Source organism: Neolamprologus brichardi, chromosome 7, assembly GCF_056152115.1.
Source record: "Neolamprologus brichardi isolate AB-2024 chromosome 7, ASM5615211v1, whole genome shotgun sequence".
NCBI classification, from domain to species: domain Eukaryota; kingdom Metazoa; phylum Chordata; class Actinopteri; order Cichliformes; family Cichlidae; genus Neolamprologus; species Neolamprologus brichardi.
Genome location: NC_142110.1, coordinates 25583753 through 25604850, shown reverse-complemented (window position 1 = coordinate 25604850; position 21098 = coordinate 25583753). Strand labels below are relative to the sequence as shown.

At 44.7% G+C, this 21098-nt stretch overlaps 1 protein-coding gene across 5 annotated transcripts in view; it reads right to left on the bottom strand.

The window, feature by feature from the left end:
- Positions 1-301: 301 nt before the first annotated feature.
- The window catches only part of LOC102796311 (uncharacterized), a 65467-nt gene continuing 44670 nt past the window's right edge, over positions 302-21098 (bottom strand). For 2 of the 5 annotated variants that reach the window (XM_087843362.1, XM_087843361.1), the window contains 35 exons: positions 20058-20244; positions 19513-19705; positions 18843-18923; positions 18063-18122; positions 17135-17321; positions 16953-17046; positions 16716-16838; positions 15925-15967; positions 15548-15659; positions 13472-13604; positions 12045-12112; positions 11840-11894; positions 10872-11037; positions 10493-10599; positions 10271-10414; positions 10079-10188; positions 9856-9999; positions 9404-9529; positions 9195-9312; positions 8923-9043; positions 8462-8592; positions 8297-8373; positions 8157-8223; positions 7922-8036; positions 6821-6903; positions 6540-6731; positions 6310-6462; positions 6106-6176; positions 5270-5314; positions 4705-4755; positions 4416-4625; positions 3980-4258; positions 3492-3611; positions 3187-3394; positions 302-3091 (listed from right to left, as the gene is read on the bottom strand). In XM_087843362.1, the coding sequence (XP_087699488.1) occupies positions 3036-3091; positions 3187-3394; positions 3492-3611; positions 3980-4258; positions 4416-4625; positions 4705-4755; positions 5270-5314; positions 6106-6176; positions 6310-6462; positions 6540-6731; positions 6821-6903; positions 7922-8036; positions 8157-8223; positions 8297-8373; positions 8462-8592; positions 8923-9043; positions 9195-9312; positions 9404-9529; positions 9856-9999; positions 10079-10188; positions 10271-10414; positions 10493-10599; positions 10872-11037; positions 11840-11894; positions 12045-12112; positions 13472-13604; positions 15548-15659; positions 15925-15967; positions 16716-16838; positions 16953-17046; positions 17135-17321; positions 18063-18122; positions 18843-18923; positions 19513-19705; positions 20058-20244 (4230 nt within the window). In that variant the 3' untranslated portion in view covers positions 302-3035. The remainder of the gene's footprint in view (positions 3092-3186; positions 3395-3491; positions 3612-3979; positions 4259-4415; positions 4626-4704; positions 4756-5269; positions 5315-6105; positions 6177-6309; positions 6463-6539; positions 6732-6820; positions 6904-7921; positions 8037-8156; positions 8224-8296; positions 8374-8461; positions 8593-8922; positions 9044-9194; positions 9313-9403; positions 9530-9855; positions 10000-10078; positions 10189-10270; positions 10415-10492; positions 10600-10871; positions 11038-11839; positions 11895-12044; positions 12113-13471; positions 13605-15547; positions 15660-15924; positions 15968-16715; positions 16839-16952; positions 17047-17134; positions 17322-18062; positions 18123-18842; positions 18924-19512; positions 19706-20057; positions 20245-21098) is intronic. The other 3 variants (XM_087843363.1, XM_087843365.1, XM_087843364.1) reach the window with 3 other exon arrangements.

Here is a 21098-nt window from a genome sequence, read left to right as displayed (position 1 = left end):
AGGGGGCAATGACCGAATACTTCACTTTGCACATGGTGGTAAAACTGCTCCTGTTCTAATGTTAACTAACAAAATAAAAATGCTTTTTCACTCAAAGTCATCTTCTGGTGATTTTCAGTGAAATGGTTCACAGATGATTCCAGTTTATTTAGTAACACAGTTCGGTGGAAACACAGGTCCACATGCTCCTGTGAGAGGAGGGACATTGACCAATGCAGCACACCAGGAGCTTCTCAACATCGCTCTCACTCCTCTGTCTCCTCTCAGCTAACATACTATCCGTGTACATAAAAACACACAGTGACAATAGCATAGTAATTTATTAGGATTGAACATTATATTTCCAGATCAGGAAGAAAGTAGACAAATAAAGCTTTTCTCTCACTTGAAATTTGTACATATTTACAAAATGTGTTGCTCTGCCTCCATCTGTTTTCTTTGGAAATAAAACAGAAACTTTGTACCTCGTGTTTTTATTCCAAAAACATTTCAAGACGATCCCACACACAGCGAAAAAGATGGTGAAACTTTCATTTTTAATGGCTTTAGAAATATTTTTAGTGCACGGGAACAACACAGAGGCCGTGTCAGTGACTGAGCTTGTTTGTTGAGGGATCAGTGTACACTGATAACACTGTGCACTGTACTGCTGTGTGGTGGGTGGGTGGGTGGTGCTGGAGTGTCTGCTCCACTAAAATACATCAGTGAACATCTGTTTAGTTGTGAGGGTGAAACGTGTCTTTAACCCTATAATGCCAAGTGTTTCATATTTGATGAGTTTTTGAGACTTTCTCCCCGCCGAAAAACAAATAACTTGCTCAACAAATCAACAATAAATAGTAAAAAAAAAAACTAAATAAAAACAACCACATATATGCAAAATAATATTTAAGTTCTTTAAGAAAAATTGTCAGTAGTTTTAATGAACTACATTTGTTTTATAAATGTAATTTTCTAGTAATGATTGGTTCAGGCTTTACAGGGTTAACATGATTTGTGCCACTCAACACAAAAACATGACTAATGTATTAATGGGCTTGTTATGCATCATCCTTAATGGTTTATTCTCAGTCATTTACCTGCTGCTCATATACTACACCCACACAAACTTCCATCCAAGTGCAAAACTATTTTTTAAAACTCTATTTCCGCAGTTTTTGAATTACTGCACTAAAAAGAAATGGATATTAGCAGAAATGCTTCTTTAACCTCTCATCAAAATCTCATCAGCCTCTATTCAAAGAGGCCGTGTAAACAAAGGTCAGACTGCTGCTGGTGTAAAAATACTACACAATTTAGCATGTACTGTTTATATACCTGATCTTACTGCTGACTAGTTCCTCACGTCTCTGTTAAACCACTGTGCTGTCACTGACGAGCATCCAGTGCTGCCATCTCTGTCCTCTGTTATCTGTGAGCAGACACTACAGCAGCGTCACAGAGCACCACGTGCTTGAAAGTGTAATGCAGGAGTGTCAGTCTTTCAGTGTTGGTTTTATTTGTTAACTTTTGTTCTCACCTCTGCTGTTTGGTTAGAGTACTACCTGGTTAGAGCAGCGCTAAAGCACTTTTGCTGCATTAACCCCACCCTCGGAAATATGACACTAAAGGCTACATATGATCATGTACACGCCCTGAGCGAGCCTCCCTGTGTGATGCACTGGGAGAATCCAGTTATCTGGAAACATAACGCTGCAGAAAAACAGAAGCACAAGTGATGAATATTTAATGGACTCTTCTCTTCGGCATGTTTGACTGGCTTCCTCGTAATGGCTCTGTTATCTGTTGTTGAAAGAGGAGCAGTTCAGCTAGGACACGCCATTTTTGTCATGACGAGAAGCAGCTGTCAACACAGGGGAATGCACACAAGCAGATTCAAACCAGTGGTGTGTATCACAGAAGTCTTCTTCTCACGTGTTTGTTCCACTTTTCAGCACTTGGGCTGTTTAGTATGAGTCAGGTGCTTTTATTAAAAAGAATAGGAATATTAAGCTTCATGTAGAGTAAACATAACAAGTGAGTGCAGCAGTAAATAAAGCACTGTCTCGACCTCGACTGTCATTCCCCACACAGGTGGATGGAGCACACGAGCCTGTGGGTGTCCAGTGTATGATGGGTGTGTTATGCACACCGGCAGGGCTTTGTGAGGGTGAATAAAGGCAATAGAAATGGGGGTTAGAGTGGACCCTTGTCCACATGCAGAGGTATGTAGTGTTCTAATATAACAGTTGTCCTTTGATTTCACTCATGGCTGGGTTTGTGAACCATCTGTCTAATAAAATGTCCAGTTTCGTTATTAAAATCTTAAGTTTAATTTAAATCAGCGTATAAGAGTTTGGTGACTGTGATGGGAGAGCCCGGGTCAGTGCATACTTTAAATATGTCGCTGCCGGGTCTGAAATGATAGCTTGGGCAGAAATGAAGGACCAATGAAATGAGCAGGAAGCTTGCTACACTGACATGTAAACAGTGCACGGTCAGCTCTGTATAATGTACATTTCATCAGTACTTTGTTACAAATCAGATTAACTGCTGCTACACGTATACCTGCTGCCAGACACATGGAAGGCACTTCAGCTCAAGATCAAATAAACACAGATTTTTTAATTTAAGGGGTCTGTTTCATTCACAGTGAATGATGGTTTAACCTGCTGCTGTGTGTGTGTGTTCTACAAGTAAGGAGTGCACAACAAGCAACCAAAGTTAGCTTCAGCAACACTTAAAAGAAATCTTGCTTGTGATTGGTCAAGTTAAGCTTTTCCAGGCTCAGGTGCTGTCGATGTTCGGACCTGCTGCTGGACAAACTCTTCTGAATCCATCCAGTTTGGCATTATTGGAGCGTGGGCAGGATAGTCTCCAGAGCAGTCTGTTACCTTGGGAAAGACTTCAGCTAAGTCAGTGTGTTACCCTGCCTGACCTTTGACCTTTGATGGTACAGTCTGTGTGACGGGAAAGCCGGGGCAATGTCTGGGGCCAAGCAGACAGAGGCAGACACACACTGTCAGCTGTGCGACTGGGTGTTAGGAGTTCGCTCCTCAGATGAAGAAGTCACTGTCATTTGGAGAATCCAACATCACTGCACATTTGTTCTCTAAAGACAAACACAAGAGTTATGTAGCAGGATACCAGTACACAGAACACCGCTCCACCCATGACCGTCTTCACTTTGAGTCGGTCTGACTGTACCTGTCTGTGCGTCCTTCCCTCCTTTTCCTTTCTTCTTTTTCTCCTTCTTCTCTTTGGATTTGGTCAGTTGAAGTAGTCTGGAGGGGAGCTGGGACTCCTTCTCTGCTCCCTGAGCCTTAGAGGAGAAGGGGTTGAAGTTTTTGCTCATCCTCTTGGATCCAATGCGGAGGAAAGGTTCTTTGGTTGGGGCGGAGGATGAGAGCTCCACCTGATGTTCACCCACAATATTAGTCATTCAAGGGCTCATGCAGCAGCTTCCTAAACTCTAACACAAACGTGGTTTTAAAGCAGGACCTTGTTCTTACCTCTTTGGCTTGTTCTGCTATTTCTTTTGAATCCAGATCCAGGGACCCGGTGCTGTGGAACCTTAAGGAGTCGTCTGAGTTTGTGGAGAGAATGCGCTGGTACCTCTGAAGCTCCTCCGACTGGAAAAATGATTAGATCATGCATGAAGATGTGAGTGAGACGGTGAAGGATATCTATCGGTCCATTTCCACCAACTGGATTTTATTTTTAAAGCTTCTGTCATGGCTCTGAGAGTCATTATGCCAAATTTCCACTCTCCACCTCCGAAACTTGGCATGGCAACAGGAAGCAGACATGGAAAAACAGACTTCACTACATCCAGTGCATAAAATACTACAGAGTGCATGACATGTAGTTTATTGATTCATTTGTGATGATTAGGTGAACGTGCACAGAGACTACAGCTACACAGCAGCCTGCCTGTGACGACACTCGAGTGCTTGAATGCATCAGACTAGCAGCGCCTTCATCATACATGACCTCTGACCTGCTCTCTATTTGCGTCCACCTTCTGATTGTCTCTCCTCAGAGCCTCCTCGTCTCTCTCCAGCCTCCTCTGCGCCTCCCTCAGCCACTCCACGTCTCTCTGGTACTCTTCTTTGCTCCTCTGTAACATCTGCATCTCTTCTGTCAGCTCCCGACATTTCCGCCTCGTCTGCTCCTCTTCCTCCCCCAGCCTCTCCTCCCGATCTGCCAGAGCTCTCTCTTTCAGCTCCCACTCTCTCTCTCGTTTCCTCTTTTCTTCCTGATGTGCAGCCTGCTGTTTCTAAAACAAACCACAGTGTGATGTCACAAGAACTGGGCTCAGGAAGCTGGGTTTAAGAGTAGACTTGGATGAAAACATGAATCCTGTCAAACAATGGAACGATGAGCTCACTGCAGCCATGACTCAACATGTGAAAGCAGCATTAGTGAGAGCTAACCTGCAGGCTGGCCACCTCCTGCCGCTGCCTCTCCAAACTCCTGTGCTTCTCCTGCTCAATGAGGGAGGAGGGGCGCGAGCTAGTTGAGGATGAGAGCGAGGAGCAGGAGGAGGAGGAAGAGATGGACTGTCTGGAGGAGGTGGTGCTGAGTTGGCTGTTCAGGGCTTGCCTCTGGTCCTCAATAAATGAGTCCTGCTGGATGACCACAGCCTGCAGGCAGGGACAGACGGTCAATGTAAAGTGAAAACTTAGCCTGAACGTGACCTCTGCTGTAAACGTGTATGTGTACCTGCAGGGAAATGAGCAGCTCATGGAGACGTGTCACACTGCGCTGGAGCTGCTGGAGAAACACACCATCACACGAGAGTCAGTAAAAACAGCTCAAACTGCTGTTTATACAAATAAGACCTCCAGTACATCACATGACCTCCTGACATGTAGAAAGAGCTAGGGATGGTCACAGTTTTCAAGAAAAAAATAATAAAGTTTATGCAACAACTTCTGTCCTGCTGGTGTCTAAGAAGATGAAATGTGTAAACACCACCAGCAAGTGGCAGCACTGGACCTACAATTGCTTGCTGCACACCATTAAACAACAGGAAGAGAAGAAGTGGCTTTGCGGAAAGCTGCAGCAGTCAGTGAAGACGAGCTTAGACTGGGAAATTCTCAACGGAAGCAGAAACTGTATTCTTATGAAACAGCGTATTTTCAGCGTCACTTTCAAAGCAGTTTTGAAGCTTTTCTTGTAAAAGATATTCTTTGTCCTGTCCTTATCGGAAGTCCTGTATGATGTACCTAAAGTGATGGAGTAGTACTAGTGTGTCTGTTTGTGTTTGAATGAGGAGCCCACTTACTTCATTGTTTCTCTTTAGCAGGGTCTGCAGGCTGGCAGTGGCTCCCTGAGGCACACACACACACACACACACAGTTCATGTTAGCATGTTATTACAAAGTGCTGGTCAGGTAACATCAGGATGTGGACTGCAGCGAGCAGAGGATCGTAAAGTTCTGAACCTCTGATGGCTCACATGGGAAAAGTAAAGTACTGTGCAAAAACATTTATTGCACATATTTCCGTTTTTTAAAAACGACTGTGACGTCAGAGAAGCAGCCTTCGATGTCTGCTCTGACTGACACTATCAACTACACTATCGACTCAACTTCATAACACTAATATATGCGCTGATCTTGTTCTTTATTAGAGCGGTCCCCAACCCCCGGGCCTCGGACCGGTACCGGTCCGTGAGTCGTTTGGTGCCGGGCCGCGAGAGTTGAGGCTCAGGTGTGAAATGTGTGGTTTTCAGGGTTTTTATCGGTTTTCAGTGTTATTTTGTTATCGTTTTTATCGTTAACTCGGTTTTCCTGGGTCTTTTCACGTGTGTTATTAATAAATCTTCTTTTTTTCGGTACCGGTACTAGTTTTATTTTGTTGGATTTATCCGCGACACCTTAAAGGCCGGTCCATGAAAATATTGTCGGGCATAAACCGGTCCGTGGCGCAAAAAAGGTTGGGGACTGCTGCTTTATTACATATGGATTTCCTACGCTGTTTATAGCAGCCATGCCTCTTCCCATTTGATCAGCTAGGCACATTTCGTTTTCATCACAGTAAAACCTGCAGGAACGTATTAAAGAAATGATTCGTCTTAAATGAGATGAATAACCGTATGTGAAACACACACATCCCTACCTTCTTCAGCACGCTGTCGGACTCAGTCCTGCGGAGGTCCACTGACTCCTCTCCCTCTTCCTTTTCTCCATCTGACAGTAAGAGGAGGTGAAGGGTTTTAAAGGCTGGTCATGATAAAGACAGCTGCTGTGATGACGGCAGAGTCGGTCTCACAGGAGAGTGAACACCTGCCCTGACATCTTTGATGACCTGCTCGTGTCTTACTCTTGCTGCTGTTCATCTGATGACTGTCGAAGCCTCCAAACGTCTCTGCTCGTCTGGGCAGGAAGACTGGTCCCACAGCGCCCCCTGTCAGGCCGCCTGGACCGCAGGCCGCTGCACCAAAACCTCCGCTGACCAAAGCATGCAGGGCCTCCACTGACAGAGAGGAACAGGTTTGAACATGTCATCTCTGAGATGCACATGACGATAAGTAACCTCAGAGGCCTGCTCACCTTCTCTCACAGCATCATTTATGACCGGCTCTCCTTTGGTGACGTTATCAGGTGTGGCTCTGAACAACATCCGCTCCATGACCGATGTGTTAGCATCCTCTGGAGACAGACTGCAGTTACCCAGCTCTCTAAAGATGTGTATCTTCTCCTCCAATAAACTGATAATCTGCTCATCCTTCCTCTGCAGAAGCTCTGGAATCAGGGACAGATACAAACACACTCAACACGACACGGGACTCCCCGCCCACTACAGCACGTTAACTGGAACATCGGCTGCTCACCGCGGATCTCCTTTGCTCTGTTCTCCTGGTGTCTCCGGTCTTCTTCCGTCTCACTTGGGAGTCCCTCATCCTTATCTTTCTCCCTGTCAGAACACAAATGAAGGCCTGGCGTGATGTTTGAATACTCTCCAGCTTCTGCTTTCAGCTCAGATAAATGTACCACATTGCTCACAACGCTCAAACCTGCACTGCTGGAAACAGAGCAGCTCTAACTCCTTTGCTAGATAAAAAATGAAAAGCTTATCTTAAAGGCCCTACAAGCTCTGCACAGAGGTCTGCCATACTGAAGATTTTATTTCTACTTCTTTTATAGGTTTTAATTTGTGGTTTCAGTTATTATTGTCAGTCATTTCATCTTAAACTGCTTTTAATTTGGCGATCTCACTTTAATTTAATCATTATTCTAATTCATCTTTTTTTGTTCCTGCTTCACAAACAGTTTTGACGTGTATTAGATTTCTTTACTGGTCAAATGTTGTTGTTTTTTTCCTAAATGACCTTTTTCGCATTACTTAGCTGTGCTTGTGCTTAGCTTTGTCTGATGCACCATGCTACATCATGTACAGAGTTTGATGGCAGTGTTATCCACGGGACCTCACACTGTGCAGCACTACTTCTTCCAGCAGGGAAGAAATAAAGTTTTGCTTTTTTGAATAGATAATCCACAAAGTGAGCTCCACACTTTGGAAATGGAGCATCTGTAAACGGACTGCCATACTTGTAGTCTTACTCACCCCTACAAGCCACATCAAAGCATACATCCATACAGCACTTTACTTTGTGTTTATCCACCTCACACCCACGGCCTCTTAAAATCACCAGTGCAGCTGAGGCGCATGCTTGGACTGTGGGAGGAAGTCACGTAGGCACAGGGGGAACATGCAGACTAAAAGGCTTCAGCTGGGGTTCAAATGAAAACTTTATTGCTGTGAGGAGACCGTGCCAACCGCTGCTGTGTGCTGCGCACCCTCTACACTTATGTAAAACATATTATTTCCTTTGACCCTTCATGTTAGGAACAAACTTCTGCAGAAAGGACTTGAAGTGCATCTGCCAGTGATCTTTGTGTGTGTGTGTGTGTGTGTGTGTGTGTACTCTCACATGCACTGCATAGCGTCCTGTATAATGGCCATCCATGTGTTGCGCTCCTCCTTGCTGCTGGCCAACACTTCCACCATTTCTGGCTTTTCTGTGCCAGCTGTGATCAGAAACAGACCTGCAGGAGACACGAGGCAATCCTTGATGAAACCATTGTGGTTCGTGCTGACTAAAAGCCAGACTGAATCACACAGTGACTGAAATCCCCAAAAGATGTGAGAGAAGGAAGGAGACTGACCTCGCTCCTCATTTGCCACTTCTCTAACAATGAGTTTGTGTAAGGAGATGACCGTGGAGCGCTGGTCCTGGGAACAAAGGCTCCAAATCAAACCGAATCCTTGGGTACGATCTTATGTATGTGCCGAGTGCCAAACTTACCAATGAGGCAAATACATATTTCTGGTCTTTTTCCTGAAGAAAGACCAGCACATCTGTCAGGAGCATGGCATGGACTTCTGCAACACACAGAAACAAAGATTACAGCGAGCTCCAGTCTAAATAAATTCACGTCAGGTTTGGTCCAAAGATGCAAATGTGATGAACCTTTGAGTCTTCCTGCAGAGTTTTTCAGCTGCAGCGCTCCATCGTGCAGCAGCTTCCTCCCTCTGATCAGGTCCTCTTTAGCGAACATCTGACCACTCTTCATCCTCATGATGGACTTACTGTCAGTGCGACTGCAGTGAGACATTAAAGGTTTACACTCAGGCACATTTAAGAGCACTGCTGTTTCTGCAAGCTAAGCTTACATTAAAAATCTAAAACTACATGCGGAGAGTAAAACACAGGCTGAACATCAGCACTGCTCTGAGCAGGCAGCAAGACTAGAAAAGTGGTATATATGTGGAAGGTACAGCCCAGGTATCAGCCAGCCTTTAAGCTTATTCATCATTCACCGTTCATAAGTTGACATTGTGTAACGTATATGTCAGCATCTGTGGAGTGCTCTGAGCTAAGAGTGGGCAGGGAGGGGACTGTTTGGAGGAATGAACTGCTCTGATGAGTACCTGTACACCTCCTTCAGGCGCTGTTTCTTCTCCTGCTGGTTGACTTTATTATCCACAGCCGTAATCAGCTCCTTCACAAGGCGCAGCGCGTCAGAAACCAAGCCGTGCTCCTTATCTGACTCTGTTCAGAGATTCATAAAGAGTTTAGGATGAATTATGTTCTCAGGAAAGATGATGGACACAGTGTCACTGCACAGTTTTTAGGTGACGTTTGAAGAACGATGAAAGATGCGCTTGACTCCGTGGATGCTGCCACGGGTCTTCATTCTTACCTTTGGTGTGCTGAAGGATCCTCTGGATCAGAACAGGATATTTGGTGATCCTCTGAGTCACCAACAAAATGCACTCTGGGATGCTGAGCCGCCGCACAACACTGCTGCTCATTGTTCTCTGCACACAAAGATACTGAGGTCATGCATAGATCCCAGACAGTGCAGGTGAGGTCCTCTGATGTGCTGCGTGTACAGAGAGCAGCTCTGACCTTGACGAAAGCCTGGAAGCGTTTATCTTTGGCGTGCAGTTCTTTGTACAGACTGACAGCTTCGTTGTGGCGACTGCAAAACTTCCCATAAACTTTCGTCATGCGGACAGAGCTGCAGCCTGAAAACTGAATTTAAGAAGTCACAAAAAAGAAAGTAAACACATTTAAGGTGGAAGCAAATTCAGCGCTTTCCATAACATGCTGTGAATATTGTAGTTCTTCCATTAACTCAAAAGAACTACAACTTAATGAAAAGACTGCCATGATCCTTACTGCAACCATTGACACTACCAAACGACACCCCTGATTTCCAAACAGATATCTTAGAGTTGAACTTAACTAAAAGACAACAGCACGCACTCCACACACGAGGAGTGTAAGGGCCACCAGAAATGGATTTATTTCAACTTTATTTACCACTGTCACGCACGCATACACCTTCCACGTCTCACCTGTTTAACTAAGATGTCTCCAATGCTGCAGATGAGGAAGTTGTTGCTCTTCTGTCTCTCAGTTGATGCATTTCTTTTTCTCTCCAGGAGCAATGAGAGGAATTCTGTGTGTAACTCCAAGAGATCGTCCAAAACAGGGAAAATCTAGGGAAATGTTGGACAGACAGGTCGTTATACTGTGTGTACCCAAGCGTGTCCACGGGTGAAATTGCTCTTTGATCACCTTGTTCAGAGTTTGAAGATCAAGCTGCAGCTCCTTCTGAAGGCCTTTGTGATACACTTCCGACATAATCTTCAGAGTCCTCACATGGTGAACCTCTGTCTGGTACAGCTCTGTGCAGAGAAAACACTCTTATCTCCATGTTTGGCCCCGACAGCAGTCTGTCACTCCCAACTGAGTCACAGCACAGTTTACCATAAATGACATCTTGTCTCTTCACTTCATCTTTCTTCAGGGACTTCAAGAACTTCTTATCCACCATGCCGCTCCAAGAATCAGCTTCCAGATCTTTAATGTCATTTTCAAACTCCATCAGCTGGGTGTCAGTGATCTCAGTACCTACACACACACACACACAGCAGCTCAAACTATCATTCTTTGAATCTAAACTCTGTGTGTGTGTGTGTTGTGTTCTACCTTCATCAGTGAGAGACTCAGTTGAAGCGTTGACTTTGCTCCCCTGATGGAGGGAGTCGGTGGACTGGGACAGCACTTTGAGGCGCTTGAGTGCAGCATCGTCTAACCTGAAGGAACAAAATTATGAAGATGAGCAGGATTTTAATGGCTTTGCTTTCTACATACATCACATAGTCCAAGAACAATATGACGCCTTTAGAGCTGCCACTAGTTCTAGTGACAAGAATAGAAAAACCCGTCTTCACGTCTGTGAAGAGCACATCGAGTGACGGCATGTGTGCTCAGTGCTGAGACAGTCACTTGTGCTGGTGTGCACACGTGACGTTTAGAGCTAACTGGGAATTTTCAGAAACAAAGTTAATTAGTCGTAACGTCTCACGATGGTATGTTGCTACTGGAGATGCTCTTAGCCAGGTTGCTGTGAGGGCTGAAGGTTCTGCGGTTTCTTCTCGGAGACAGCATAGGAAGGTGGTCGTCGGGCATTGTTACTGTTGACCAACGTGACGATGAGGACCTTGACGACAGCGATGATGTAGAAGATGTAGCTAGATAAAAATATATCAAAACAGAAAATGAATTTGATTATTTGCTCATTAAAAAGCAGCAATCTAGTTCTTTTGTAGTCACTCTTCATACTATGAGCAAGAAGGTGTTTATCAGTGGAACTGCTGGGACATCAGAAGCTCTGTCTACCAATCAAAAGCAGCTCCCTCTCTCTGTGTGTGCTCCGTCTGCTCAGGTCTGAGTTGCAAGCATGCTTCATCGAACTAAAGCTCCTTCAGAAAGGCTGCATTGCTACCTCCCAGTGTCCTTATTTGACTTGCTCTTTTACAAACTGAGTAAAAAGTCAAACATGCTGCACTCAGATACAATCATAAGCTTGTTCTGTGTCTGTCACACTTTTTTCTATCCTGACAGAGGAACAGCACTGATTGAAGACAGGAATTTGTCTTAAAGTACATGTGTACATTAACATTGCGTTGCACTTTGCAGTGCGGACAGTGTGCGTTTGTGCGGCACCTACACAACGTGGAAAGCTCTCTTCTTTTGCTAATGGGCTTCTGCTGATCATGGGAGTGGTGGAATAGATTCAAACTCAGCAGCTTTCTTAGTAACACAGCTTTGCAGTTATTTTAAAGCACCTATATCTAAATGAATGATTTGAGACCCACAGCTTTATTTTAATGGTCACTAGGACATATACAGATAAAATTACCAGTCAAATCTGAGGGAAACTGGGGATTTTTAGACGGATTGATATAAAGGATTCTTTGAAAGTGTCTGTCTTTAGCTTTAGTTGATTCGCTCTCCTCTGTCTCCTCTGTAAAGTTCTCCATGTGTTCTTACTTTTACTCCTCGTGTTAACAGACGACCCAGGAACGCCTTCTGGCACCGCTGCTTGCTGATAGAGACAAACATGACAGATTAAACTTAAAGAAGACTTATACCTTAGTTATACCTCACCTCTAAATTTGAACATGTGATTTTGCTGCTCATCTACAGTTATTCCTGATGGTAACACATTCATCATGAGTCTGTGTACCATACCTACCTTTATTCTGTTCTTTGCACAGACAGACGGGCTCTCCGTGGATCTGTCACTGACGAGGACCCCACAGTCTGCAGGCAGCACAGAAACAGCTATGTTAGTGTATTCACCCCCAACCACACACACACACAGGGTGCCACATTCATCTCACATACTTTAATAGTCTTACTGACCACTCATAGGTCACATACATTTATGCAATGCTTTATTCTTACAGCTGCCATAATGGCAGGAGCTACAGTGGCTCATCTCTGCAGCAGGCCCGCAGCGTTTCTGACATACGTGCTATATTTCACTTCATAGCTGGATGTACTCCATCATCAGGATGTGGTGGGTTCACTAAGGAGGAGCCTCATCATCAGCATCACTCTGTTAGGCAGCCTCTAAGCGCCGTGCTTCCCTTCATTGGTCCTCGGAAATTCTCCTTAACGCTCCTTCCTTGACCTCATGGCCTTCTCCATCGAGGTCACCGTGAAGTGGAACAGGACGTTTTGGACTATTCAGCTATAGCCTTGATATTTCCGTCTCTTTAACACTACAACATCCTTTGACACTCTTCTCTTCTGCGTGCACAGGCAAAGAATCCAGAAGGCAGTGACTGCTGCCATGGCTTCAGTCCGGCTCACAGGAAGAAGAAATACCAGCACTGCTCAGTGCTACCCCTCAGCCTCCAGGCAGATACACCTATGGTATCAATGTCAAACTCATACCTCGCCTCGTTTTGAAGTCATCACATTCACACACTTGTGCATCCATGCCGTCCGCACACTTACAACAGTACTCCATCAGCCTTTTATGGCTAATGATTGAAAAACTAAACCCATAAAGAAACAAGCATCAAATCATCCGCCAGAGAAACTGGCAGGTTCTGTCCCCAGGTTTGGCTGCCTCCTCCGGACAGTCCCACTCAGCTTTAACCTTTTCTTTTGCTCAGTTTTCCAGCTTCTTTGTACCTGCAACACCTTCCCTCATCTTACCCTAAGTAAGTATGAGTCTGCAACTCCACAAATACATCAGTGTCCAGTCAGCTCTGTCTGTAAAGGCTGGGGTACTAAAGAGGTCTGCTGGTTCTGGGCTACCACAGCAAGCCCAGCAGCTGTGTGGACTGTGGGTGAAAAACCATGCAGGCAGAGGAGGACCAAGCACAAGCCACACAGAACCCTGTTGCTGTCTGATGACTGCCCAGACTATTAACCACTACTAATCACGACTAACCACTTCTATGTAAACAACTACAGCATTATTACACAGAGCAGTATGATGGTGTTATCAAAGGTGTGAAAACGCATGGAGATAACGAAGTACGGAGAAGAGGAAGTGGTGATCCCAAACTGGAGGTGAAATAAAAAGCAGGAAGGAAAGAGCAGAAATGCAGCAGGAGAGTAAGAGAGCTGGCACGTGTCAGAAAGACAGCGCTACGAGGGTCTTACTGTTGCAGAAGAACGTTTCCTTATTGCACAGGAGTCTGCCGCTGTGCTGACACAGCGTGGAGCTTTGGGGGCACAGGGGGGCCTTTTCTCGTGCTTTGCTCTCTTGCTTACCCTCTCCCCTCCTCTCCTTGTCCTGAAAACAGCAAAGACACCAACACACTTTAAAACCTGACATTTCTCATTCCTTTGAATTGAGATAGTGCACTGTTCATTTCTGCATGCCACCACACACACACACACACACACACACACACACATACACACACACACACACACACACACAGTTCCTCTTTTGTTGTCTGTCTGGTTGTTTTGCAGAGTTCTGTCCGTCTTGATGAAGCCACTATTTTACCATAACGTATATGATGGCATTAGATAAAAATAAATCTTTTTCTGAGATGTATGATGTCACACTTCGTTCCTGTTTTTGGCTTTAGATTTCCTTTGACAGTTTCAGCAGGGTTTTGTATTGTTACGTCGCAGTTTTAGTGCAGTTATTCATTTATTTGAATATTTGGTTTCACTTCAACTTTATTTAAATTCAGTTCCCTCTTTGTTTTTTTGGGTAGGGGGTCTGCTGCGTACGAGAAATGCACCAGTTCACATTAAACTCGTCTGAACTCAGACTAATTACCTCTAACAAATGCCAACAAATGCCACTGTGTCCACACTGATATTTGGCATATAACCTGTATCATCCTGTGATAAAAGGCAAACACAGCACATCAAAAACATTTTACTATTCGATTCTTTCATGGAATAATAAAAATATCTCAGTTTAAACACTTGATATGGTTTCTGTCTTCTATTGTGAATAAAACATGACTTTAAGAGATTTGTAAGATTTGTAAGTCATTGCACTGCAAATTTATTTCCATTTTACACAGCATCCCACGCACTTTGGCTTTGATGTGCAGACCTGTAACTGCAAAGCTCTGCAGTGAACCACAAACTATCGTCACACTGACTTCACCGCAGTAGCCCACAGGTAGCTGCAGTGGGGTCAGCCTGACTGTGCTTGTATGACCCAGCCAGGCTTACAAGCCACAGATCATCTGATCATCAGATCATATAGTCATCATATAGTCCGGGTGTCCAAAGCACTATATTAGTATCTGGTGTATTTTTGCTAACCATGAGAAAAAATCCAGTCCACTCACAAACAGAACATCAAATATTGCAGGTATATTTGGGTCAGTTTGTATGCATCCCTAGTCACAGAGTACACAACTTACACACACATGGCTGTGTGCAGTCCAGCATGCAGAGTGACAGTGAAGACTCTGTACAGGTGGAATCATGACGGAAAAGTTCACTTAAAGAAGAAAGAGAGCCACAATGGAGCTCTTTGTGACTTAAAAAAAGAAACTATCAAAAGGCCTGCATGAATGCATGAAGAACAGACAGCTGGTTTCACTTCATTACAAACTAGTTGTCTTTTATGACATCTGTGTTCTCTGTAGCAACCCACAGAATTTTGACACTTCCCCCTTTGACAGATACAACATGCAGACAGTCTGCAGCGCTATGCTGAACTGCCCGCAAACAAACAGTCTGACAGCTACAACTGCAAGCAGTTACAATGAACTGCTGCTTTTATAACTCTGTTCTACTTTATATATCACCCATTCACTTTTTCCGATTAATCACATTTGGACCAGAGAACAACATGGGGTAAGTATCCTGCCCAAGGACACTTCATCCTGCCGACTGGAGGAGCCAGGGCTCGAACCACCAACCGTGCGATTAGCAGATAACCTGCTTAACATCCTGAGCTACAGCCACCAAAGTTTGGCATGCTGTGTTTTAAATGCTTCAACACCCAAAAACACAGTGAACACAGTCAAATGTTCACCTGTGCTGAATACTTCATGCACCTGACAAAGCATGGAAAAATTCATCATTTCAATACATTTGCAAAAATAAAGAATATAACTGAAGTACGCTGGTCTTTATCAGCCAGGGCACACACATGGACACATCAGCGTTACGCTCTACAGTCATCTCCAAACATACGTCACAGTGTTAGAAAAGAAGAAGTGGCTGCATCACATCCTGTGTGTAAACATTTCTCACCTTGACTTTCTTGCTCATCTTGTTGCGGAGGTAGCTGAATCTCCGACCAATTTTAGGCCCTCCTTTTCCCTCAGTTTCGCTCTGCAGGGGACCTGGCTCATCCTCTGAAATACTGAACAACACAAAGGGAACTTTCAAAGGCACTATGCTTATTTCTATTTATATCAGCAAATGTTTTCCTATTCTCTCAAATAAATGAAACCCATTAACATTACAATCATGGGCCTGAAGAAACAGAATAACAAACTCTAATGAAAAACCCAACAGGATCAGCGTGCCATGCACTCAGTTACATGCAGCCTGTGCTGCATCTCTTCAGTATGATGTGCTTTAAAAGTGAAGCAGAGAAAAAAAGATTTATTAGCTTCTCTTCCTACCTGGATGCCAGTGACCCAGAGTGACTGCAGAATGAGTTCACACCTGCATGAGGCAAAGACGACAATCATCATTTGATCAGGACAACACAGCTGTAGTCTGAACTGCACAGTAATGTCTTCAAAGCCACAGTTACAAAGCAAAGCCTGCTTTTAGTAATTGGTTGACATGACAACAAAAGTGATGACTGATGAACTCCATTGCACTTCTAACCCTAATAAAACGACTAAACACAAAGTTAACCAAAGACATTGGCAGATGTGCTGAGTCAGTACTAGTGCCGTGCTCTGTATCACTGGCAAGACTACCGTAAGAAAAATAAACGTACACAGCTACATACTGTTTTTCAGATGTCAGCAGTTCCTTGATAGCCTGCCTTACCTTTTCTGTGGGCGGCTTCGTGTTTACAGACTGCATCCTATGTGCTCTGTGTAAGTGTCTCACCTGCAGCAGCCTTCGGCATGGCTGCTCAAACAATCAATCATTCCCTTCATACTTTGTCATGGGTAATATTACGACAATAACACTGTTTTAGTAAAAGAACCACCTGAAAGTAATGTTAATGCACTAATGTATTTGAAAAGCAGGTCAGAGGTTTAGGTCACATTGAACACGGCACACTGAAAGGGAGACACTGGTCACACTTACACAAACTAGTTTATTAGTTTAGGCTTCTGAAAACACACACGTGGGGTCCAGCAATGGGTCGACACATTTGAACTGCTTTGACGGTCAGTGTTACAGGACACCAGACTGACAGAGGGAACACTACAGGGACATTCTTCATACTTACTCCCTCCCTCCTCCTCATCACTGGAGGAAGAGCCAATGGAAAAGAAGCGTCTAGTTTTTGGGAGGAGCGGAGAGATACTGACAGAGAAGCTGATTCGTCGCTTTGATGGAGGAAACCCACTCGCTAAAAGGTATTCATGGGTGCAGCAGGATGAAAGAATCTTAGCGGAGAACGTCGAGAATCTTTACTTCTCAGAACAAACGAGAGGCAGAGACAGAGGACTGAGCACAGACTCACCCTGTACGTCCCGCTGAGTGACGGTGACCATGGAGATGGATTTGGTGAGAGTTGGATGATGAAACATGGCAGGATAGCTGACAATCAATGATGTCTAACAACACACAAGAAATGAAAATGACAAGTATATAAATCCGTCCTCACATCGAATAACAAAGCAAAAAAACAGTAAGAGGACACACCTGGCTATCAATGCTGCTGCTGTCTCCTTCCTGCTCCTCCTCGGTTAGGGAGGCCAGAGACCCCCTGTCCAGGCTCTCCACCTGTGAACTCCTGCCTGCAGCCACCACCTCCTGATCACTGATGCTGGCATGCTGTGTCTGGTCCTGCACCACTGCTGTGCCCACTTCTAGACTTTCTAGACTGTGGCTGGATGAAAGGAGAAATGAAGTAGGACCATGTTTCCTGTGGCACACTGTTTTCTGCTGGTGATGTCAGTGCACGGCTCCTCCACTTATCACTCAATACTGTAGTATAAAACCAGTGCTCTGCTCTGTGTCTGTCTCCTCATAGTAAGTGTGCTATGCTGAGTAGTTATTATTTTACAACTTTTATACTTTTATAGCCTTTCAGGACTTTCTGCCAACTTTCTTTTAATCTAGCTTGACAGAGATACAGGCCCAACCATGTCCAGGTTCTATCCATCCATCCACGCATGCATGCAGAACCCTGATTTATACATGAGTGTCGTTGGTGACCAGCTGTCATAGGGCGAGAGGTGAGGTAAACCATAGATGGGTTTGACTGTTTTTACATCCCGGACGAACCCCCAAATTGTTATATTTCACCAAAAGACTTGGGCAGAGAGTGGAATAAGAATAAAGTGTCTGGGTGGAAAAGCTGTGCACCGGCTCCACAAGAGAAAAGAGGCTGGCACCTGGAGCAGAGAGAGAGAGAAGCAGGGCGCAGCCACAAAGCACACAGCAGGGCTGCTAGGCTGAACCACACGTCTAACCAGACCTCATTTCATAATGTGCATTGGTATGTTGTTGTGTCATCTTTCTCTGTGCTCGTCTTACATCACTGTCAGAGGTTTTAAGTCGCTCTTCTATCGAAGAGCTGTTGAAACGAAACAATATCTGTGTATTGCTGTTGACTTCCGCCATTTACCTTCTGCTGTCTATTTGCTCCTGATCAGGAAAAACCAGGTTGGATGGACACCAGCTCATACTGGAGAAATGGACAGATGGGGGATGAATTGTGAGAAACATGCAAAGAAAAACAAAGAAAAGAAAGAGAAGATGTTTGATGGCAGGGGTGTATTAAAACAAGAATTAATGATAATGGTGTTGTGGTGAGAAAGATGTTTCTAAGCTGTTAATTTAAGTTTGTCTGAAAACTGGTACATTGCTTTAATTCATAACACTTGGACTCACATCACAGCAACACAGCCTGAACTGCACAACTCAATGCAGAAAATACTGTACAGAGGTAATAATCATACATCTCAGCACTACAGCCTGAGTTTAAGAGAATCTTTCCATCTCCACCTCAGTCTCAGCACACTTTGCTGACCTGCTGCTCTCACTGCGCTGATGACTTTTCCACTGGATGCCATGCTTGGGCCAGGGAGTGTCTGTGTATGCCGTGTGAGCAGGCTGAGGCTGCACTCTAGTAAGAAGGCAGGAATGCAAGCCTGATTCGGCTGCTGTGAGGAATAGCGGTGTTGCACTCACACTCTAACAACTCAGTTTAAGGTTCTTGTCATTGCCTCACATTTGAATACGTGTTGTCCTTTTTATCAGTAAATCAGTCATTTCTCAGCTGTTTCTGAATGTGTGAAACACGACTCACAGAACTATTAGCCTAGACGCACAAAAAGATAAAGTGTGTGGCCCTGCAAGGAAACAGGCAGACGTGAATAAAGCAGGTCATGGAAGACAGGGTTACCTTCTTCTGTGGAGAGGGGTCTTGGCTTGTTTCACCTCTCCTGAAATGGTCTTCAGTGAGCTGAAGGAAGGGGCAGGCGGACTGTTAATGACAACAGGAGGAAGATACACTCGTGAACAAAGATGTGGAAGCTGGCTTTAATTTCTCCTGCTGCTCGACACGGAGCAGATGCTCGGCTGCTGTGTTTGCACTTACTGTTTGCAAACGCAGTTCATGTAAATAACTCTGAATGCAATAGTGTTTTGAAAAATATCAGCCAATCTGGAATTTGACGTCAGCAGGAATTTTCAATAAAGTTGGGAGCGGAGCATCTGTTCTCGTGTTGACACCATGTGTGTGAACAAGGAGACCCATCAGTAAAGTTTTAAAAGCCAAATGAGACAGATTCTGACCCGATACAAGGCTTAAGCTGCACAACAAAGCACAATTTTAAGGCTACCCGAGCATTAGACAGCACAACTGACTGATGCCAAAGCCACAGATGTTGTTCTAGTCCAATCAAGAAGGTCTCCACAATGCTAACATGCAGCTTTGATACAAAGCTGCATCTTAGCATTCACATCTATGGAAAGACCTCCTTAGACAGAACAAATATACAGAGGGTCATATCTTTTACTTAGAAGATGGTCCTTTAGTGGCTCGGTGTCAGAACAGCCCGAGGTTCCAGTACCTGCTCTGTGAGAGCTCCATGTGTGTGGCTGTGTTGGTCCTGCCCGGCTCCCAGCTATGGCGACGCAACGGAGACAAGGAGCGACTGGATTTGCGCAAGACAGCTGATGACACTGGAGTTTCTGGAAGCTGGTCTTTTTTCTCTTCTTCATCGCCTCCTCCCTCTACCTCTCCTCCTCTTTCTCCTCCTCCTCCTCAGATGTATGTCAGAAAAAAATATTACAACCACTCACCGGTTAAGAATGAAAACGTAACAGGACTTATGCAACACACCCAGCACATCGTTCGAACAGTTACTACAAATACTAATGACTAATGTTCTAACTCTGGTAAATGCTGAGAATATGGGATGTTTTGCTGGATTTCACCAGAAGCTCACTGTGTCTGTGACCTGAGTGAAATCGGCCCTGATCTACTGTGCATAGCAACAGACAGATTTACTTTCAGCTCACAGGCAGACAGACAGGAAGTAGAACATGCCAAAGAGCTTGTAATTATTAACTTCTTCAAGGAAATAACAGTTTCAAGTATCACTGTGTGCTTTACCTCTGTCCTCCGTTTCTGAAATCCAGGACAGTGTGGAGCTCTGAGGGGACACAGCGCCAGATGTGTCCCCTGACAAAGCTGCTTTGCCGGGACTGACAGCTTCTTGCATCAGTGCATTATTAGTGGAGGAGTGGGCGCCACAGGCCTGGCTGTCCATGTGCCCAACACCAGTCTGAGGAGCCTCAGGCTGGAGAGAAGAGGAGAAATGTGAGGTGGATTTTACAAAGATGTAAACAAACACAAAGCTAGGGCACTGAGACACACACACACACATACACACACACACACACACACACACACACACAGTAGTAGATTTTTAATATAGGATATTTTAGAAGCTGGGCATTGGATTGATTTGAAAGGGCCCTGTGAGAAAAAGTTCTCAGGGAAAGAGCTGAATGTGGTCTGTGGAGGATTATGAGAAAAGCTGGTGGAAAAGGCCTCTTCCAGAAAAAATGAGTCACTGCTCACACTCTGACCAGCTCCAAATATTTCTCTGTGACAGCAGAGAAGTTCTGCTGCACCAAAACTGCTGATATTTTGTATGTGTGTGCGCATGTGTGGTTATGGGAGTAAGTAGAGCATTGATTATGAACACGCGGCAACATTATTTCATACTAATGTCAAACACATTGTGTGGTCTGATAAGTTTGGATTTCCTTCAGCTGGCGGGGTCAGACTTTGATGTAAACTCCTGCCCAGTGTCAGTGGCTCAGGCTGAGGCTGGTGGTGTATGGGTGTGGGAGAGATCTATAAGTCGAGCTATCGCAGCTGATCGTGTCCATCCCTGTATGACCTCAGTGTACCGTCTTCTGATGGCTGCTTCCAGCAGGATAAACAATGCACTTCAAAGCTCAATTGTCTGCACTCAAAAGCCTCCAAAGCCTCTCAAAGCAAAGAAGCGACGTATTCGTCAATGGCCAAGTCAGTACCCTGATTTCAACTTAACATGCTTTTAAGTTACAGAAGATAGAAGTGAAAGATAAAGACCCACAAACAGCAGCTGCTCTACAGTCCTGGCAGAGGATGTTAAAGGAGGAA